Below are 23,024 nucleotides of genomic sequence, written 5' to 3' on the forward strand. Positions count from 1 at the left end.
AAAAAAAAGAGCAAGATAGGAAAACAGTAAATCTAATTACACCTAATTTGCCCAGAAGAACCTGGTACATAGACATACTAAGATTTCTAGCAGAACAGATGACCCCTGGCCTCTTCAAAGCCGTCATTATGCTTCTAAGTCTCTACCTTAAATGGCATGAATGTTGAGACCCAGGTAATAAAAATTAAAGGGATCTCTGAGTCTGTGATTTCTACATTGCTAAAAGCAAGAACAATCTCTTCCAGGAAGAGATATTAGAACTCCTGGAAATCCTATTTTGCCTGTTGGGAAACACAGGCTCTTCAGTCCAAGAGGTTACTTTGTACCTTGAATTCTGGCCTTCCTACAATCAGGTTTGACCAGAAATTGGCCTTACATACTCTTAAAAGTCAGGTCTGGACCTTATCTAGTCTTTTTTCAGAGGCCTCGAGCTTCAATCTGTCTAGTAAAAAATGGAATTCAAGGAGTATTTTGTATTAAGCCCTGTATTTCCTTGGGATCTCAACTTGTTTCTCGCTGCCCTGCAGAAACCGCACATTGAACCTACCAGGGATAGACTACTAAAGGATTTCTCATGCAAAATAGCCTTTTTGGTCACTATCACATCAGATAAACATGGTATTGAACTTGCAGCCCTTACCTGTAGAGAGCCTTTCCTCATAATTCACAGTTACAAAATTGTGCTTTGCCCAGGGCCATCCTTTCTCCCGAAAGTGACCTCAACATTCAAACTTAACTGGGACATTGTCCTCCCATCCTTATGCCCTGCTCCTAAGCATCCAAAAATAAATCTCTCTACATTGGATGTAGCCAGAGCCATTAGAGTATACCTCTTAGCTACTTCTCCACTCAGATGAATGGATTCCTTCTTTGTCCTGTTCAGTATTGCAAAATGGATACAAAATCTTTATGCAAAAGTTTACATTCTCAAAGAGAAATCTCCTTCTGCTCTTTTATGTGCCTATTCCACCAGATCAGCGGGAGTTTCATGTTTATTTTGGTACCAAGCCCAGTTGTGTAAGGCCACCACCTGGTCTTCTGTTCATGCTTTTTCAAAGTTTTACCAGGTAGATGTTTCATCCAGTGGCGTAGCGTGGGGGGTGCTGAGGGGGCCACTCGCACCGGGCGCAACATTTAGGCGGGATCATAGTGTCCCTTTATTTTGATGATGTCCCGTCCAGCGGCCCGCCCGCCCACACTTCTCTTCTTGGCTCCGTGACTGCTGCTTGGTGCAGGAAGAGTGGCGGACCGCTGAAGGTATTACGTGCGGCCAGGGGGCGGGGTGGGGTGGGGCTGGTCGGACTCGTGGGTGAAGATGACAGTCTTGTGCGTGTGCAGCACTGCTTCCGGAGTCTCCCCCTGCTATCCGGGCCGGCCGCTGACACGCTGTTCCCTCCACTCCGGATCGCCTTCTCGAGTCGCCAGTGTTTGGACACAAAACAAGGTAAGTGATGTGCTGCCTGCCCTCGGGGGGCCCAGTAAAGTGGACATGGGAGGGGGTGAGGTGGGGTCAGTGTAGGGGGTGTCAGTATAGGTGTCAGTATAGGGGGGTGTCAGTGTATGGGGGGGTCAGTATAGGTCTCAGTGTAGGTGTCAGTGTATGGGGGGGGTGTCAGTGTAGGGGGGTCAGTGTAGGAGGGGTGTCAGTGTAGGTGTCAGTGTAGGGGGGATGTCAGTGTAGGTGTCAGTGTATGGGGGGTGTCAGTGTATGGGGGGGTCAGTATAGGTCTCAGTGTAGGTGTCAGTGTATGGGGGGGGTCAGTGTAGGGGAGGTCAGTGTGAGAATGTGGGGGGGGGGTCAGTGTGGGGGGGTCAGTGTCGGTGTCAGTGTAGGGGGGTCAGTGTAAAGGGGTCAATGTATGGGGGGCTCAGCGTATGGGGGGGTCAGTGTCGGTGTCAGTATAGGGGGATAAGTGTAGGGGGGTCAGTGTATGTGTCAGTGTAGGGGGGTGTCAGTGTATGAGGGGGTCAATGTAGAGGGGGGTCAGTATAGGTGTTAGTGTATGGGGGGGTCAGTGTAGGTGTCAGTGTAGGGGGGTCAGTGTAGGTGTCAGTGTATGGGGGGTCAGTGTAGGTGTTAGTGTATGGGGGGTCAGTGTAGGGAGGGTCAGTGAAGGAGTCAGTGTAGGGGGGGTGAGTGTAGTGGTCAGTGTAGGGGGGGGTCAGTGAAGGTGTCAGTGTAGGGGGTTCAGTGAAGGTGTCAGGTAGGTCAGTGTAGTGTTCAGTGTAGTGGCCTGTGTAGTGGTCTAGTAGGTTTGTGTAGGGGGCGCAAATTACTTGCATTGCCCCGGGCGCTGACAACCCACGCTACGCCACTGGTTTCATCTTCTGCTTATGCAGCTGTAGCGCTACCCCTGCAGGAGCCTCTGGTCTTCCCCACTTTTGCTCCGCAGCTAGGCACAAGGTAGGTTCACACAGCCAGGTGCACACACATGTCCGCTCGTTGTCTTTAATATTCAGTCTAGGGATTGGTTTTGTTTTTGTTGTTTTTTTGTTTTGTTTTTTTTATATTTTGGGTGGGGAGGGGATTTAGTGGGGTACTGCAAGAAATAAAACTATTCACACTGAGTACTCTAGCTTCCTTGTAGAATTGCAGTGAAGTTCTTTCTGGAAAGCAGATCAAGACTTCTCTTAAGCGGTAGCAAACTATTCACAGGACTGAGCAGTGTCCCTACAGTAGTGGGCAATCTTGGACAAAGCTCTTCAGAACACTAGCCAGTGTTCTCTTGTTCAGACCCTCAACTGACTATATACCACACCAGAAGGAGTTAAAAGCAAAAGTTTATAGATATTTTAGGTTGTCTGTACTTACAAAATATCCAGCCTCCTTCCAACTTCCAAGCGACACTTTATACACTTAATACCAGTGATATCAGACCAGATTATGAATAGACAGCCCCTTCAGACAGCTCTTCGTAGAACCAGGGTCACTCTCTCAAAATTCAGTCCCTCAGGACTCCTACCTGAGGCTAAGCAGTACACTCTTGCTCAATCTAGGCCCTCAGGTCGCCACCTGAGGCCACATGGCAGGAAGTGCTGGGGGAGGCATCACCTCTTCCCCAGCCTGGTGCATTCCTCTGCTAGGATAGATTAATAGCCCATGTATTTCTAGAACATAAATACAGGCACCCAGCATGCCTAGGGGCACCTACCCTTGTTACTGGTCAGGGCTCTATGAATATTCATGCTCCCATCTGCATGAATTCTGCGTATTATCCAGCATGTTCCTTAGTTGCTAGTATACAGCAGCACCAGAGCTCACTACACTAGCTGATCATCGCTCTCTGTTAAGCAGACCAAAATTAAGTTTAAGTTGCTGTCTCTCTGTTAAGCATAGAAACCAAAAACTATTATATACCAATCCTAGCACCATCTCGGAGGGTGCTACACTCAAAAGTTTCACACTGGTCCAATAGGGAGGCATATTGGACAGTGGGAGGAAAACCTGACAAATGAGTGCACACTCGTTTGGTACAGCCCTAGTGATTTGGCAGAGGAAAAGTGTCTCAGTGCATGCTGGGATACTGTATAAAAGCCACGAACACACGTGCTCAGGTCTTTCGGCTGGATAGCGAAGTCCCAGAGGGAGGGGGCGGCTACCTCCTCCTCTGTGGAGGTGCCATGCGGCCTCAGATAGTCGACCTGAGGGCCTGGAAAGTGCTAGTGAGGAACTGAAACCAGAGGTCCAGTGGAACTGACTGAAAGGGGAGGCACTGGTGAATCTGATTCTGCAGTACAGTGAGTACAGATCTGTGTCAAGGGGCCTGGCCTGAGGGGGGGGCACCCCTGCAGCTAGAAGGGTCAGTAGACGGGTGTCAGTAAAGGGGATGCTAGTGAGTGTCCCAAAGATAATGTAGAGTCACCAAGTCTATTGCTGGAGAGAAAAGAGCAAGGGGACTTAACCCTTTCCATACATGTGGCAGTATGGATTAGGCAGTGCAGCTGCTTTTACAAGCAACCTGGTGAGGCCAAGTGAGAGTTGTCTTCTATTGTGAATAGTTACAGTTGGTGTATCGCACTATTCCCTTCTCCCATCCAAGTTCCAAAATGAACACTAAAAAGCTATATCCCTAGACTGTTTATTGTGTGAAGAGCCAGCGGGAGTAAGGAGGGATTTGTGAACTGTTCCCTAAGTGACTGTGTGCAGGTAATCAGAGGAGGTCCAACAAGTCATCATACAGCAAGTCCTACGGGGACAGTGCTACATAAATATATCACAATGCTCACAGAATTGTAGTTAAGCTTAATTTTAAAAAGTGCAAAGAAATATCATAAAGACATCAGACATCTGCTTGCCAAAATGCTTGACGCAATCATGTAATGGAGTAAATGTTCCTCCAGACAGATAAGTTCATCTTCTGGAAGGCACATTTTATATTGCAAAAAAACAAGTGGTTTTGCAGCCACTAACTATCTTTCTATTTCATCTTTGCCTTACCAAATTTGCCAGTAACTGTGAAGCAGATTTTAAAATATGAATTTTATATGGTAAACTTTTATGCTTAAGGCATGGCTACACATGCAGAAGTTGTAGGTCTCGCAGACAGCGATCAATACAGTGATAGCGATGGATCAAAAGTGATTTTCAGTTGCATAGCTGAGTGTGTATCTATGTCCTTATCTAACAAGGCAAAAAGCAGGTTGTAACATATCTTAATGCATTACAACAAAAAAATAAATTATGACTGTTTACTAGGTTTCTCAATTTTAAACATCATTTTTTACCTTTCTTTACCAACAAGCTCTTACTGCTCAGTAACTTTAAAACTGTGTCTTTGCTTTAGGCCCCTTTCACACTTGTGCGACTTGTCCTGCGACTTGTGACTGCAAAGTCGAATGACAAGTCATACCAAATTATTTCCAATAAGTACCGTTCATATCTGTTCAACTTCAAGTCACAGCAACTTTAAAGTAGTCCCTGCACTACTTTGGTCCAAGGTGACTTGAAGTCTATAGACCTCAAGATCACATAGGCATAGCTTCATGTCCAGTCAAAGTCGCGGCAAAATTGTGTCAAAGTTGCAACAAAATTGCAGGAAAAATCGTGGCAAACTTTTAGGTTGCAAAAGTGTCAAAAGTGTCAAAGGGGCCTTAACCAGATGTAAATATTTTTATTAATAATCCATATTATTTTACTATTCAAACCTATAAATGAATAGCATAATAACAACAGACAAACAAGATACTAAATCAGTAGTCAATCAAATAATCCTGTTATATCTTGTTACTATTGCAAGCACAAAACAGTAGTATCCCTATATGGAATGACTTAGTTGAGTCTAGGCTCCAGAGGGGTTTTATTCTGTATTGAAAGACATTTGTGCAGATATAAGGGTTACAGTACACAGCCTTGTCAAGATTCCACATATAGTTTTACCCTTTGATGTAACCTTTATATAAATTAAACACATTGGGAGCAGAGAAAAGGAAATTGAAACATGGCAGCCTGTGATGCTTTGGGGAGAAGTGTTAATACATTTCATTACATCTTTAACTTGCTCACAGTGTGTAGATATTAAGCATTTTATTTTAACACATTGATTACTTACTGTATAAAGATAGCACCTGTTTACGGAGTATATACATAAAATCCTTATCTGGATTGCCATTTGAACTTTTAATTCATACTCTTGAATTGTATGTACTTTCAAAAAAATGTTAATCTTTTGTCCCTTGAAAAGCCCAATACTGTCCACTGCATTAATTGACAAAGGACGAGTGGGATGCATAAGTGTGTTCTAAGGATGTGTTAAGAGTTTACTTTTTCTCCTAAGTAATCTGAAGTTCATTGGGGTTCTTAAACATTCAGATTGTGCCGGTTTGGTCATTTTGTTGCATGGGAATAAAGGCTTTGAGCTATGGTAGGTTACACTAGAGTCATGTTTGCTGGCACAATGCACAATATACGTGTATTTCACATTATATTTACTTTTTCTATAAACAGAGTATAATCTGCTTTGTAGTTTACTGTGAATAGAAAAGTTTTTTTTCAAATCTAGATCAGAGTTCAGAAGTTTTATAAAAAAAAAAATAATAATAATAAATCTGAATACTGCAGCTGTATTTGTATGAATTTAAAAGTTACAGACACTATACCTTTTTTTTGTTTCAATTGTTTTTTTTGGGGGTTTTTTTGTTTGTAAAATTAAGCATATACAGATTGCTGATAGCTCTAGCAAGTTACAGTAATACAGAGTGCTGTAGACCATCCATTTTACAATAAAAGATCACAATAATTAAATTCCTAATATTGGTAAAGACAGTCAGCAATCAAACTATAATGCAAACCTCAAATAAAGACTAATAAAACATAGGGCAGGAACATACAAAATACTACAACACAAAATTGTACTTTTTATACATGACTAAGGAAGGGCACAGACATTTTTAGAACATGGTTGCATGGTTATAGAGGTTGAAAAAAAGGTATGGGTCTATCCAGTTCAAAGTGTACAAGTTCATAAATGTGATGATACAAAAGAACAAACACAAAACTAATAATTTGATTATTTGTTAATTGTTAATTTTGATAATTTGATTCTGAATGCATACTTATCCTTCTGGTATATAATGTGGATCTGTTTTATAATTCAACTATTTTAATCTATTATAGATTTATAGAAAAAATGTCTGTCTACAAATTTGTCACCAATTGGTTCATGCCAATAAAATGTATTTCTCTTTTGAGAAGGTTTCTTTGACCTTGGAAGCTCCACTTATGAGATCTAACTCCAATAATTCAATTTCCGGCTATTAACACCTTTTTTCCTTTCTGCTACAGAAATAAGGGTCTTGCTCCTCACTTAAAATCTAGTAGAAAGAGTGTGAGACCCACAAATAATGGCCATGGAAGGTGAGCAGATTAGGTAGCTGAAGATAGATCTCCCACTAGTAAAATTTCCGACAGTTCAAAAAAAAAAACATTGGGGCACTAAACTCTCAGTCCTATGTTAAAGTTGAAAGTTTGATTAGTGTGCACTAACTCTGTATGTATACAGTTAGTTGATCTTGAATTCTAGGAAGTATATGTCAGAATGAAAGGAATTACATGCCTTTTCTAATCGACAGACAATTCTAGATTTGTTTATAGTGTATATGTTTGATTACCAGTCAGGTAACCGTGTTAGAACCTAAAGTGAATATGAGTTTACTGGAAATTAGATAGCACAATGGTAGGGGTAAGGATGGCAAATTAGAGGAGCATTAATGGGTTGAGGCAAATTCAGCCAAGTGATTCTGGTAATAATGGAACACAACTGGGTGCAGTGAGAATTATTGGGATACTGTGGCTATGTTAAACTAATATTGTGAAAAAAACATGTGTACTCAATAATGGGTCTTCCTCTAAGAAAAGTTTTTTTTCAGTTTTGGATGGAAATTGGGGGGAATCACCTGTCAACTGCATAGATCTTTAAGAAACTCCAATACTGAGATGTGCTTCTCTGCCTTGCCAGCCTTTTCAGCTGTCATAGAGAAGGAGATTAGTTGCTTGTTATTATTTGTTTTTTTGCTTGGGTATGTTAATTATTAACTTGACAGGTGCCTAAACCTGTTTTTATACTTTTGAAAAAAGAGGGTGCCCACAGTGTGATTTATTGCTGTAAGCCTAGAAACCTGGGTTATTTTATCGGTGTGGCCCTAACTATTTTTGGAAGAAGGAGATCACTGTCTACAGGCAAAAATACAGCAATATGCTAATAAAAAGTATCAGTTCATAAGGTGTATGTGAACCCTCACAATTTGCTCCCCTTTGGTCTCTAAAACATACAATTAAGAGCATGTTGCTATGTCTGTTTTATAAGTGAAAAAAAGCCTATTGATTCTGCCATTGCTTAATGTTATTGTTTATATTGTTCTTAGCTGTGTCTGTGGACTACAGAACACCTGTCCCCTCCCCATGTTATGGAGAAGAGGTGGGAGGGAGGTTTTTTGTAGTCTTGTCTCCATCACTATAGTAGTAAGTGCACATGTCACCCTAGGACAGGAGATTTGTTACTGGCAGTATCATCAGTTCTGACAAAAAAAAAAAAGCAAATGCAGCCACTAAATCTGAATAATGATGCATTGGAGTGTGTTACATTTTTGTTTTTGGGTTTAGACATTAACAAAATGCTAGATCTAAAAGTTTATGTTTAATTAGTTAATTGTTTCATTGTCCAGATTAATTTGTTAGGATAGGAACATTAGCTTTAGAATCAATTAAATAATAGGTTGATCTTCTAATTTGCTTGGTCTATTACCTGATCAGTTAAGTCAATTTTTAAATTAAATGATTATTGATTGGACTGATCAGGCAATTTTTAATCACTAATTGATTTATTGGATTAGGTTGTTTGCATTTCAGGGTTAATTTATATAGGCTCATTGATTATATAGGCTAGAATATTTTCTATACATATGCATGTGTTGTATTAAAACTACCTGCTAAATGGGTTATAAAGTGCCTCAGTTGATGACTAACTAATTAGCTATTGCAGGGTAATTCATTGAACATTTAACCACTTAAAGCGGAATTCCGGGCACAAAAACATTTTTTCAATGAACATACCCCCGGGACAGTCAGGGCTAGTACATTCCACAATGGCTAGCCTCTGATCTGTCCCGGTTCGCACTTACCTGCAAGAAGAAATACTCACTTATAAAATTTCTTCTACAGCGTTGCCATCTCTGTTGTGGGCAGCTGAAGCCAGCGCGATCCTCTTCTGCGTCCTCTTCCGTGTCTTCTTCTCCCAGAATGCGCTTTGCTCTTCTTCACCTGAAAAGGAATTGGATAGTTAGGATTATTTTTTTTTTACTTACCTTGTAATTGTAGAAAGAAATACTCACCTATTTTCCACTTCCTCCCTCTGTGGCCGCGGCCCGCACCGTCACTTCCGGTTTGCAATGATTCCTGGGAGCTGAACGTCATCGCTCCCAGGAATCAATGCGACGGCACCGGCCCCGCTCGTCACTTCCGGTGCGAAGCCGCATTCCCTGCTTAACAGCTTCTGGGCATGCCCACAATATATATATATATATATATATATATATATATATATATATATATATATATATATATATATATATATTGTAAAGTTTGGGGGTTCTAGCTCCACCGGATTGAGTGCACAACCGTTTAAAATATAAACAAAAAGGCTTTATTTCAGCAAAACTCAAACAAGGCTTCCAGCAGCACACAAATCAAACACAAAATAAAGTCCGCTTATCTTCAGCACAAAGGAACAAAGTAAGGAAAAAGGCACATACAGTTTTGTAGATGGGTCTTCACCCCAAGGTTTGTAACAGTCCTTAATAGACCTCTCAGCAGCTTTTGGCAGACTCCAGCAGACTTACAGCTCTCCCAGACAGGTGCAACCACCAACTCCTCCTCCTCATCTATTGCTGCTTCCAGTCTCTTAAGGTCTGCTTCTCATGGGTCTCAACCCTGTGTGCACTGGAATCCCTTATAGTCAGGGGTGGGGGCTCTTTCCCACCCGAATATCAGTACAGAGCCCCCCAAATTCCGGGTCCCAAATATCTCTCTATTCAATACAGAGAGAACTGCGAGTCAGTCCTCCTGATTTGAGCTATTCCCAGGAATTTCTCACCCGTCTTGGGTGACCCCCTGAACATTTCCCAACTTCCCTTACGGAGACCACAACCCAAATACAGGAGATATATAGCAACTGTCCAGGACCCAACCTTGGCGTCCTGTAAAATATATATATATATATATAATATTTATAGTTTAATGGCAGATGCTATGCTATACGGTGGACCTTGTAACATTCCATCATGAGGTTTTCTTCTTGTGTCCAGACTGAGGCCATATTATAGCCATTACCTATGCTTCGAAAAGTAGTCAAATTCTTGTAAGCTTAAATGTTTTATTGTCAATTTATTACAGTTAATTCAATTTTTTGTTTTCCACTGATCAATAGAAATAGAGTAAAATCAGAACACTTCAATTTCACTTAACAAACACCCTAACTCCATTCCAATGCAGTTCACAAAAATGGCAACAATTTTGCTGAAATTACCTATTTTCAGCAACACTTCAGGGAAATAATTTAATTTCACCTACCTCTAGTCACTGAGGCTGGTTTACTTTACAAGGGGTTGAGAATCTTCACTCAATAAATTGTTCCTGTGTTCACTCTGATTACCCAATCATATGCAGATATTGAATATGCATAATTGAATAATTGTAGTAAAACTTTACCTAATTTAGTGAAGATTCTCAACTGCCTTGGAACTGGTATGCTGTACATAGATTAGAAAAAAGATTTTTCTCTCGGAAACCTCAGAGTTGTTTTTTTTTTTTCCAAGACTGAACCCCTTTAAGATATAGCTTGCAGCAGAAATTGGGTATTTGCCCAAGATGATAGTGCTCATAGTGTCTTTTTTCCCTGAATGATTGTATTGTGTAATTATTGTCCCTGAGTAGTCTTTTGATTGCCTCTTTGCTCCCATTGTCATGAGTCATGATGAAGCAATCAGTCTTGCTCATAATCAGCTGGATTGTTCTGTCTGCATACTCAGCTAAGCAAATCACTGCAGGTTTATGGTCACAGAAAGTACCAGAGCTATACATATAGTATGTTTTGCATTTTTAAGAACATTGTACATTATAATCGTTGTTTATTTTTGTTTCACATATTTTATGTTGATTTATTAAGAAAGAAAATAGGAAATCATCAAGCAACTCACAATATCTTTGACAATAATGGGTAATACAGTAAATATAGTGATATAATATTTGCTTTTTAGTGAGGACCTGCCTCAACTCCTTAGAGCTCATATATATGTTGATTTGAATTTTTCTTATTTCAATAACAGTACATTCATGTAATTTAATGCATACCAACTTTAACAAACCTTTTCCTATACAATTTAAATCCATAATACATTTGTGCAGTGTTTAGCATGCTGAATATAGTGACCCCACTATATATAGGCACGAAACATCCTTCCATTTTAATAATTCTTGAGTTTAATCAATGCATTTGTGCCCATTCACATTTTCTCCAGGCTGCTGCAATGTGTTAATATATACTGCCATAAGGCACCCCGTCTATTTTTGACCTTTTGGTACTTGACTTATTTTTGAAAGTGCCTCTAGGGTGGGTGCAAACCTTCAAAAATAATTTTTCAGCATTGAGTGGATACTGGTAGACTGGGTCTCTCATTGCCTTTATACTGTATGTCTCAGACTCTCAGCAGTGGAAGATTGGCTGCTTTAGACCTGGGGTCATTCAGAGTTAAGTGACCCATAGTAGGGGGATTACCTGGTCTATGTTTAAAACAGGGATTATAGAAAAGAATGCAGAGTTCCCTCAATAATTGCTCAGTACAATGCAGCATTTTCCTCTTGCAATCATTAGTATGACGGATATATTTATCAGTATAATTGATCTAATTTCTACTAGCTCTAGAATAAAAGCTTAGTTCCCAGGGGCATCCTGATAAACTGCATTTTGTTTGCAGAACAATACAGCATGCTTTGCCATCTTGTGATACATAAAATTGAAGGAAACCCGTGTTTGAAAAAACTCTGCCATTGCTGATTTCTCCTTTCTTCTTTGACCTGGACAAGCATGATCCCGATTGCTGACTTCACTCTGGCTTTCTAATTGAAAACCTTGAATTAGCATCACAGCCAGGGAACTATTATTTTTAGGGGAAGCAGTTTTGGATTTTGGTGCCTCTCCCCGTACCTATAAACCAAGGGAAATGGCTCCCTTTTCTTTTTTTCTTTTTTTTTTTGGTAAGATGATGGAGCTGTGCAGCAGAAAGACACATTGGTCCTGATTCATCAACCAGACTGTGTCAGCTAGGGTACCTTAAAGTGCACATAAGGTATGTTAACAAAAGGCCTATCAGTCAAAATGAATGCATCTCATAATATGTCTTAAAGCGTTTGTTACCCCAACACATCCCTGATATGTGTCTGCTGTACCATGTCATTGTATAAGAAAGTATTCTGTTCTTTGTATTGCTTCCTTTATGTGAAATGCCTGGTGTTCCTGCCAGTCCCTTTGTTTTCCTATTAAAAACTGACTACACTAAGCATGAGAGCACACTGTGGTCAGTTCTCTAGCTATGCTGGGAGCTCAGTATACTCTCCTCCAATGATCAGACTTGTCCTGACACTCCCCTGCTGCACAGGCATTCACTGTGAAGCTCAGTGTGCTGCTGCTTCTCCTCCCCCAGCTCTTATGCACCTGAGAACAGAGGAAACGTGATCACTTATAAAAAAAAGGTATTTGTCATTTTTTTATATCTATATACCAACGTTTTGCCTTTCATTTCTATTTTAAAATGAATGGGTTGTTTTACGAAGTATGAGAAAAAAGGGGGAGAGGTTGGAAACGGCGCTACCTGGTATTATAGATGTGCCAAGTGATCTTATCATAAACCATATAACATATAGATGGTGAGACAATATATAATATAATAAAGTGCTTAGTGCAGAAACGCAGAGACAAAAAAACAGAGACAAAAAATGGGCTAAATGTAATACGCCCTGGATATACTTGAAGTGCTGTGAGAAAATAAATAAATAAAGCTGATATCACTAAGTGCAAAATATATTTTATTGGGAAGTGTAAAATGATGTATCAGAACAAAGATGTGCACCAGAATCTTAAGTGGTAAAAATGAAATAAGATGCCAATAAATGATATGGTGAAGAAAAAAGGAGGGAGAGAGAGAGGCCACCTATACGAAAAATAATTGTGCTGGACTAATGTCCGTGATAAGGTGCAATGTAGTGGGGGGTGAGTATCAAGGAACATAGGTGCCTGTTCCTAAAGTGTCCACTAGATGTAGCACTCACCCTTGGTTTCCACTAAAATGGCAATAAATGATACGAGAGTGGATGTAGTTCCACACAGGGGGGGATGGGTCCAAACTGTGATTAATGAGCCGGGGTTCCTGGAATCCTTGCGGATCGACAAGTCCCATCTAGGTGCTCAAACACAGAGAGAAGATCCCCATGGTGTAGTAAGTACAATCAAACAAGTAGTAAAGTAGTAAACACTCACGGTTCAGTCTGATTGATTCAGCAGTATATTGCAGCGCCTTCCGCATTCCAAGGGACTGGCAGACTGCAGACCGGAAGTGATGTGTTGACGTAGAGTACCGCCCTACGTACGTTTCGTCGTTGGACCGCTCCAGTAGAAGTCCAACGACGAAACGTCGTTTTACCACTTAAGATTCTGGTGCACATCTTTGTTCTGATACATCCTTTTACACTTCCCAATAAAATATATTTTGCACTTAGTGATATCAGCTTTATTTATTTATTTTCTCACAGCACTTCAAGTATATCCAGGGCGTATTACATTTAGCCCATTTTTTGTCTCTGCGTTTTTGTCTCTGCGTTTCTGCACTAAGCATTTTATTATATTATATATTGTCTCACCATCTATATGTTATGTGGTTTATGATAAGATCACTTTGTAGCATCTTGGCACATCTATAATACCAGGTAGCACCGTTTCCAACTTCTCCCCCTTTTTCTCATACATTGTTGGCTCCTAATTTTTTAGGGGCTGGTTGGTGGAAGCTTCTATACCTATACACATTTGTCTCCATCACTCCATAGCGCTGGTCATCCCCCCCCCCCCATTCATACCTATGTTTTACAAAGTGACCGTTTACAATCACTTTAAGTGCTTTTTCATCTTTATGAGAACTTAGGACAGGTTTGCTGTTCATAGTAGAGCACCTAGGTAAATTTAGTCAGGTTATAAAGATACATGTCAACTGAGTTCCTTAAAATTGCCTTACATACCCCACTGCGCTTACTCACATATTTTACCTCTGCTCTTCTTTTGTTATTAAAAATGTGATGTGATAAAATAACAATTTACATCAGGGCATGCATACACATTAGGAAAGCAACTGTATATATACTGTATGTGCAGTTATCCATTGTGGTACTTAGTGTGCTGCTTATTTTTAATGTGGTTGAATACATTTTGGAACATTTTATATTTCAGCTTGAGTAAACAAGCGTATATACTCTTAGGGATCTATCTATCCGTGTTTTCACCCAAGATTCACACAACTTTCTCCCAGGATTCACACATTGTTTATCTACAAATGTGTAAAAGTTGTGACAATCTTTGGTGAAAACACGGATAAATAGACCCCTTGCTTTAACATTTTGTACTCCAATACCACTGAGTGTTCTCTATTGGGTCTAGATTTCACCTTTATTCAGATGCCTTTTTTTCATTTGTTGCATATTGTTCCCATATATTGTTGTAATTCACTTTATAGATGATAAAAATATTACCTAATGGGTAAAATATGTTTAATGAAAGAGTTTGGCTTGTCCGCAAAATGGCAACATTTCAAAATTTGGTTAACTTACAGAAGGCATTTATTAGCTTAGTGAACTCAATACAACTATCCAATTATGTTCAGAGGGAATTCCTATTTTTTTTTTAAATCCTGTGATTGAGTGTTTAAAGCAAACATGATTGTGTAAATTCACTTACACTGATCCAGTGGTAAGCAAAGTTATAATACTACACAGCGATTCTGGGTTTGAGCTGTATCTGCAAAGAACTTGGGTGGCTTTCTTTTGTGTCACTCTGGTCTTCCCTCAAACCTTAAATATATCTTTCTACATAAATGTGTATTATCCTGTTTTCTTTTGTACTAGCCATGGTGCTTGTTCCAGGGTATTCACTTACCAGGTAGTAAAAGAAGGATCAGGAGGATTAAAGCCCTAGATGTTGCAATAAAAAAAAAAGTAAGCAGCAGCTTCTATACCTCAGTCTTTTTGATGTTCTTTTCTAAGTCACATATATGCATTAAGGCCAGTTTATTCCAGAATTTTCTTGAAGAACACCAAGAGACACTATAACTATATAGGCTATAGTGGGAGAGGACTAAAGGAATCTAAAAGCCCTCCAACCGAATTAATGTATAGCACAGTAAAGCCTTCTTACAACAAAAGGTATTTACATGTCTCATTGTGTTTTTGGTTTGGTTTGTATTGGTAGGGATAGGAAAATGTCCTTCATCAAATAAAACTTTTGAAAAGATCTGCCTCACAGGCTAAAGATGACTGTCATTCCATCCAGGGCCGGTGCTTCCACTGGGCAAACTAGGCAGCCGCCTAGGGCGCATTGCCACTTAGGGGCGCAGCCACAAGTCGGCACTCTCTCTCCATCATGAATGATTATTGTGAGCTGAGGGGAGGGGTGGTGTGGAGGAGGAAGAAGGGACAGAGGAAGATGCCAGGTGTCTTGGGCAGTGACGGAACTACCAGGTACTGGCTTTCCACCACTGTTGGAGGGGCCCCAAGAGGCAGGAAGGGAGCCCACTAGAGTGCTGCATGCATGATGATCCTCTTTTGCTGAAGCTGAGCGGCCTTAACCCCAGGCAGGAAGAGACTCTCTGCACTGAGTTGGTAGGCAGCCGTTCATTTCCCTGGGTCGTTATTAAGCAGGGAGCAGAGGAAAGCTGAACCTGAGCCAGAGCTCGGCACTGTAGAGTGGAACCTTTACTGGGGCAGAAGCGACGAGGCACTGGAATGGTCTGAGGATGAAGGGCATGCCGAGCTCTCTGACTGCTGCTTTTCCCTCCACCAGGAGCCGGTTGGAGCTTTGGTGAGCACTTTGGTCCAGGAGAGGAGTGTCCTGGGAGAAGGAATCAGCAGGATCACAGTGAGGGAGGGCAGAGTGCGGCCACTCTCTTCATACCATCCAGTGAGTGTCCCCAGAACAGGGGATCGGGGCCCCTGGGTGTTACATGGAGCATCCCTGGTATGAAAGGGAATCGGGGTCACCAGGTGTGCCATGGGGAATCTGAGTCACCAGGTGTGACAGGGGTTAGGGGTCACCGGGTGTAACAGGGGTTCGGGGTCACCAGGTGTGCCATGAGGAATTGGGGTCCCTGGGTGTGCCATGGGGAATTGGGGTCCCCAAGTGTGACACAGAGTAACATCAGGGTCCCCAGGTGTGACATGGAGGTACATCAGGGTCCCCAAGTGTGACATGGAAAAACATCAGGGTCTGACATAGAGAAGCATTGGGGTTACTGGGTATGACAGCATGACATTGAGGAACACGGGAGTCCCTGAGTGTGACGTGGAGGAACATCAGGGTCAGTGGGTATGACAGCATGACATGGAGGAATATTGGGGTCCCAGGGTGTGACATGGAAAAACATCAAAGTCCCTGGGTGTGACATGGAGGGACATTAGGGTCCCCGGGTGTGACATGGAGGAATATGGGGGTCACTGGGTATGACAGCATAACATGGAGGAACCATCAGATCAGGGTTACTGGGTATGACATAGAGGAGTTTTTAACCCCTTCCCTTTTTTTGGGGGGGCGCAAGTAGCTGGTCTTGCCTAGGGTGTAAAATAGTCTAGCACCGGCCCTGATTCCATCTGTGTCCATCAGACAGTTCATAGATGTAAGGTCCCCAAGAACATGTCACTCTAAGCAGTTTCAAGCATTTAAATTGTCCCTTTTTTAATAAGCCAGGTTTCTTATAACAGAACCTAAGGGAAAAACAAAAACCTTCCCATGCAGTGGGGCTGCCCCCATCCTAAAAAGATTAAATGCCCTGCTCCCACAGACTCCCTTTACACTGCTTGACTGCTCCCTGCAGGCTCTTCTCACCAGAGTTACAGCAGTAACATGGCCTCTGACATCATCAAGTACAATGCAGATGTTCATTGCCCTGCACTGGACATGAGGAAGCAGAGGGACAGTTCACCACCGGAGTGTAGGGGAGTAGAGAATAAGGGTGACTGCTGTGGAAGCAGGGAATAAGGTAAATAAACTGCTTTTCCAAGTTCCAAGACCTAAATGAGAATTTAACCCTTGCAGTGCAGGTGCAGCCTCTCTACAAGGGTGGATTTTTACTCTGTTCGGAGATTGACTTTAACTATAACTAGAGATCCAGGCTGAAACAAAAGTTTCCAATAAGTATATGTCTTAATTTTTCTTGCTGATTTTTAACAGTCCTGTTATCCACACACAGTTCATATTTTGGTCAATACCTGCTGAATTATTCGAAATTTGACCCTATCGTAAGGGTAATCATGACACACAATCAGCACTAACATTTTTCAAGTGCAGTTTGTATTGTATTGTGTTTCAAAATCTGAGTAGCTTTGTTGACTATCTGGCTACACTAAGCAGTGCAGTTAAAGAATTATGGTAGGCCCGCAGAGTAAACCAGTCAATCCCATAGGTATACAAAACACACAGAGGGCGCACCGACCTAGTGCATTATCCAAAGACAAATAATTTATTGTATAAAAACACGGTAAGTATTATACTTACAAAAACAACAGTAAGGCTCGGTTCACACTATTGCGATGCAGGAAGGCTGCGAATTCGCAGCCTGTTCCCGCATCGCACACGCACCCCCGGCAGTTCACACTGCCATATGCGATCCGCTGGGGGTGTCAATGTAATCTTAACGACACCCCCAGTTTGATCGCATATCGCAGTGCGATCGTGCAGTTCGCACAGGATCGGATCGCACAAGTGTGAACCGCTGTGCGATCCGATCCTGATGCGGCAGCAAAAATGCCTCCTGTGCGTCTTTGCTGCGGGTGCGGTGCAAATTTAGCCATACAAACTGTATGGCTAAACTCGCACCGCACAGCTGATCGCATGTCATGTCGGAGCAGTGCGCTCCGACATGACATGCGAACCCGGCACACGCAGAAGTGTGAACCGGCTCTAAAAAGCGCATCACAGATCTCAGTAAGTTCCATCCAATGCATCAACATGTATAGATACAACAGTCACTGGAGACCCTGTGGGCTGACGCGTTTCAAGGAATTCCTCTTCTTCAGAGCCAGAGCCATTTTTATACAATATATTATTTGTCTTGGGATAAGGCACTAGGTCGGTGTGCCCTCTGTGTGTTTTGTATAGTTGCAGTGTTAGACTTCCCCAAGTCTTTGAGGGCAGCAAGACCGTGGTTACCTGTTTTCAAAAGTAATGAAGATCTAAGCATATCCATCTGGAGGGGCCATTTTCCTAAGCGCAGGAGGTATTGTGTGTGTGTGAATGTTTCAAGAATCCCATAGGTATGTTGGATATTCTCTATTTATATGTTGGCCAAACACATACTAGAGCTTCTTTTTCTATAGTAGAATACTTTTGTTCTGCTTCTGTAAGGGTTCTAAATAGAAAACCAACCATTTTCTGTACTTTGTCTAATTTGCAATGTGGTGTGTTGAACCACACTTGGAGCAGTACTTGTATGTGCAGCTTTGCAGTTTAGATGCCTTAATGTACCTTTGTAATGGGACTAATTGCTTTGCGTGCTTTATGAGAGGCAGATTCTAAAATCAATGCATGTGTGATGCCAGTAGTCCCCTTTTTGACAATTTGTGCCTCAGCCAATAGGCTGGCAATAGCCAGTAACACTACATAAAAGAGAATCAAAGAACATCAAATGTATGCAATACAATTAAATTAATATGAACAAAAAGTGTGAATGATTTGACTCACAAATAGAAGGTAAAAAAGGAAATATAACTTAGGTCTGCTGACAAGAAGCCTGTTTCCTATAGCAAGTGGTTGGGCTTGGGGCTGGAGCTGTCAGAGATGCTAGAATCCGCAAGAAGAAGAGGGACCCACTAAATAGCTGTAGATGCACAGTGCCCCAATGTCAAGAGGGTAAGGATCCTCCCCTTTCTTTTCCAGGTCAAAGATACAATGTCCCTGCCAGCATTGGCACAGCAAGGACATTGTAAAATGTACTAACCCTGCCTTCACATGCTATTTTCAGAAAATAAATGTGAGTTTCTAAGGTAGACATTGAATGCTAATGTCCTATAAACTCAGAGCACCAAGTTGGATAATTGAGAGAAAACAATGCTACCCAAATTCTTTTTACTAGGATCTTCAATTTTGCAGAGCATTCACATGGAATTTTGAAAACTTGTATGTACCTTCTTTACAATTGCATCTGAACATAGCATAGCAAGATAAGCTCTCCTGTGTATATAATTTAGACAGATATTCTACAAAGAAGTGTGAAGGAACAGGTCCTGCTGAGAGGGAGGGTTTTCATCAAGTAAAGTAAAAGTAAAACCTTGTGTGTGATAAGGACCACATCTGTCTGCCTGAAGCACTTTAAATAGATCCAGGAAAACAGGTGGCCCAATAACTGCAAGCAATGAAAAGCTTTCTTCTTTTGAACCAGGAAGCTGAATAAAACACACATGTATTTGCAAATGTTTTTTTTTTTTTTTTTTGTAGTTGTGAAAAGCACCAATCGTGATAATATAATGTAAACAAAAGTTTCACTTTTTTATAGTAATTCCAATAGTAGCTAATAGCTTATAACTATAAACCTATTATTTTCATCACTGTGAGGATTGTTTCAACCCGAGACTGAACATTTCTGACTTATAAACAATGAGTAACAATGAGCAAGACAATAGCTTATAATTGTTATATATTGCATCATTTATAGATATATTTATCAAAAGGTGGCAAATGAGAAATTCTAAAAAAGCACACATTCCAAGTTTGCTTTTACTTGAAGAGGTGCGCTGAAGTATGCATATCAGAGTGTGCTTAGGGATGCAAATAATACATGTGAATAGTATCTATAAGAACAATTTACTCTATCTCACAAACACAGACAAATGTTGCTACAGATCTCTAAAGGGTGATGGTGTAATAACCAGTATTGTTTTGCAGGCATTTATGAATTAAAGATACTGCAACTTTTAAGCAGTTTTCATTGTTGTAACATGATTTAAAATAAGTAAAATGTGTATTATCAGATTGACACTTTTTCATTTCTGTTATGTTTCATCCTGATTGCAAATGTTGTATAATTATTTCAGGTTTCTTAATCACAAAGCAGGTACGTGAAAGCACATGTGGACCTACATAAAACAAAGAATGACTGCAGTAAACGCCGTTAATTGCCTTGATTGCCCTAAATTCTGAAGTCAATTAATATGTATAATTGTACTTTTCGTGTCATCATTCCTATACGTCTGCCTTGATGCAATGCGCAATTTAGTCTTGGCTTTGCTTTTTTGCAATAGTAATTATATGCTCTGTACAATGGCAAGGAGTTTGCCTGTGCTGTATTAGCTACATGTAGACATAAAACAAAGTAGACATGCTCTGCAGCTAAGCCTCCAGACCTGACTTTTGTACAGGCCTCATTGCAGCCACTCGGCTTCTATGCTTAATTCATAATTATATAACAGCAAAACTTCAGATAAACATGAGAATTTTTTTTTTTTTTATCTCACAGCATGAATATTTCAGTTTGTACTGTTTTAAAGTACTGTGAGGGTGCATGTTTACATAACAAAATTAAAAAATCAGATTGTGCACCAAGCAATACGGATCACAATTTAGTACCCTCAAATAAAAAGCTAGAAAAAAAAATCACAACATTTGCGGAAAACAAATGACTAGACACTAACCATAGATTCCAGCTAAAGGCCTGCTCACTTAGGCGCCATACACAGCCTCACCCAAATATCCATGGAAAGTGGAGGATCTCTAATTTCAGGAAATACACTCTTGCACAGTGTATAATCAGGTAGTTTCTAGATTGGTTTAAACAAGTCATATCTACAGAGTATCTTATTGGCATACTGCATGTAGAGAGATTACCTGTTAAAATAGCACAAAAAATGCCAAGCAGAGTTTACACTTGTGTCACTTGTCAAAGTTGAGACTTTCTTAAGTAATCATTGAAGCACTGGCAATTGGGAGTCTCATTCTTCAAGGGAATGCAGCTGTATTACATGGGGAAAATTATGCAGAGTCTAAAGGCCTGTACACACGATTCGAAAATCGGAAGGGACAATTCGTCCGACGAGCGATCTGCCGATTTTCGGATTGTTAGTATAGTGCTTTCGACAGCCGTTTACAGATTTTCGGACGACAAAAACTGGATGTGCAGGCTATAAAATGTTTATCGTATGTCAACACTACGTCCGATTTTCGCTTAATTAGTACAGTTTTCGTCTGCAAAAAATCTTAAGAGCAAGACTAGGCATGCTCAGAGAGAAAGAACACATACAAAACAATCCAACACATGACATCAATTTTGAAGTTGAATTCTGTCGTACGGAAAATTTCATATGAAAATAACCTCTTCACTTTCCACATGAGACTAGCATGCAACAAAAAATGGAGGGCAGATCGTTCGATAATCTGATCGTGTGTACGGGGCTTAAGACTTGATACCTAGAAAGTGAAAAATTTTAAGCGGGTAGTGGCCATGTTGAACATATGTTCTTTTTTTAGTGGATTATTAAAAAAGTAATTTAAGTATTTAACATTTTAAGACAATGTTAAAATTTAAACTATGTGTTTTCTTACTTTATATGGATTATTTTTATCAAATAATTTTCAACCCATGGTTAGCAATTTTTTTTAGCATAGTGGCACTCTCTATCTCTCTCAATGTTCAGTAAATGAGGCAGCGTAGGACTAGAGTGTCTGTGCAGAGCCTGAGTTGAGAGATAAGCTTCTACTAGAAGATCAAGATGATGTAACAAGCTACTACCAGCTATACCATGGCCTGGTTAAACGAGAACCTTCACAGATGTAAGCACTAATGTGTTTTTATCCATTTAAAATGTGTCAAAGAAAAACTTTTCATTTTAAACCTATGTGATCTGACAATGCTTGTTTGTTTATTGTGCATTTTTCATTTCTCACCAAGTTTTCTCATGCTTGTGACTTGCTTTGTCATTTCCCCTGGCATGAAGTTATGTGCATTGCAGCTATGAAGGCTGGTTGTTTTTAAATTAATTATCAATACCTACATTTTAATAATCAGTACGGTTAAGCATGTGAACCTTGATATTTTTATTTATTTTATTTATTTTATTTATTTGTTTCACTTTGGGATTTCTTATGTAATATTGTGACAATTATTCATCCCTAAATATATCTTTCTGTTTAATATTTTAAGGAAAGTTCAAAGAGAAGGCTTCAATCCTGAATAAAATGGCAAAAAAGAAGTGCCAGGTTGAGCACAGTGAAAGACTAAATGGAGCTGCCAACTGTATAGGTGAGTGTGCCAACTGATAGAAGCAGCCTGGTACAGTGTACTGTATAGCGCAGATAACTCAAAACTAGGATGGAGAACAAAGAAGGCATCATAATCCTTCTACATATTATTTCTTCCACAATTGGCAGACTATAATCACATGTAATAAGGGGATGGATAAGGCTTGGCTGAGCCAAAGCAGGGTTGATTGCTTCTAGCAGTTTGCGATCTTTTATGATTAAATGAGTGCATTACAGCATAGAAATCACCATTTTTAAAACTGTTAATTAAAACATTAAATAAAACAAGCTTGTTTAGGAGATTCCTTCCTTGTCCTCACTGTTTTTCTGCAGTTAAAGACCAGGCTGCGGACAAGCTGAATGTAAACAAAGCAGCGTTTACACTGGACTGGTACTGTGACAACAGGGAATGCAAAAGTAGAAGTTAGAGGTTACATCTGCAAAGTTGATTGATACCCCTGGGTATATTTAATTAGCTAATGTGGTTTAAAGTGTAAGTCCACCCTAACACTAAAATCCCTGCATCTACAGACATCCACGATCTAACACTAACCTATCTAGCCCTGTAAAGAAGAAATCAGTATACATCCCTTATTTGAAGCCAATCCAATCCTGTCTCCAGCGTCGGGAGCTTTGCAGATGACACAGCCAACAACAGCTATGAAATTAATTGGAGGTGACGTCACCCATAGACTTACATTGGCAAAAAATTTGGGGGAGCATACCCATGTATTTCTAAAGCTGCTGCAGCTATGAACCAAGAGACATGTATATTAAAAAAGAATAGCGCGCAAATGCAAAAGAAATAACTACCAAATCTGAAGACAATCCATAAATAAAAATGGGGGTTTGGTCCCACCATATGGCCATATCGTGCTCAAGCCCACTACTGCGTCAAAGTACCCCATTATCAGTGGGTCCTACACTATCCATGAAAAAGAGATGAATCCAGCCTTTCTTACCCTTGGAGATAATACTCCTTGCTGGGAAGGA

The 23,024-nt window shown here is 40.4% G+C and overlaps 1 protein-coding gene across 4 annotated transcripts in view; it reads left to right on the forward strand.

The window, feature by feature from the left end:
• SLC24A2 (solute carrier family 24 member 2) overlaps window positions 1–23,024 on the forward strand; it is a 246,390-nt gene that overhangs the window by 196,510 nt on the left and 26,856 nt on the right. For all 4 annotated transcript variants that reach the window (XM_082257876.1, XM_082257873.1, XM_082257874.1 and 1 more), the window contains one exon: window positions 21,934–22,032. In XM_082257876.1, the coding sequence (XP_082114002.1) occupies window positions 21,934–22,032 (99 nt within the window). The remainder of the gene's footprint in view (window positions 1–21,933; window positions 22,033–23,024) is intronic.

Source organism: Pelophylax lessonae, assembly GCF_965119305.1.
Source record: "Pelophylax lessonae genome assembly, chromosome: 1".
Classification (NCBI taxonomy): domain Eukaryota; kingdom Metazoa; phylum Chordata; class Amphibia; order Anura; family Ranidae; genus Pelophylax; species Pelophylax lessonae.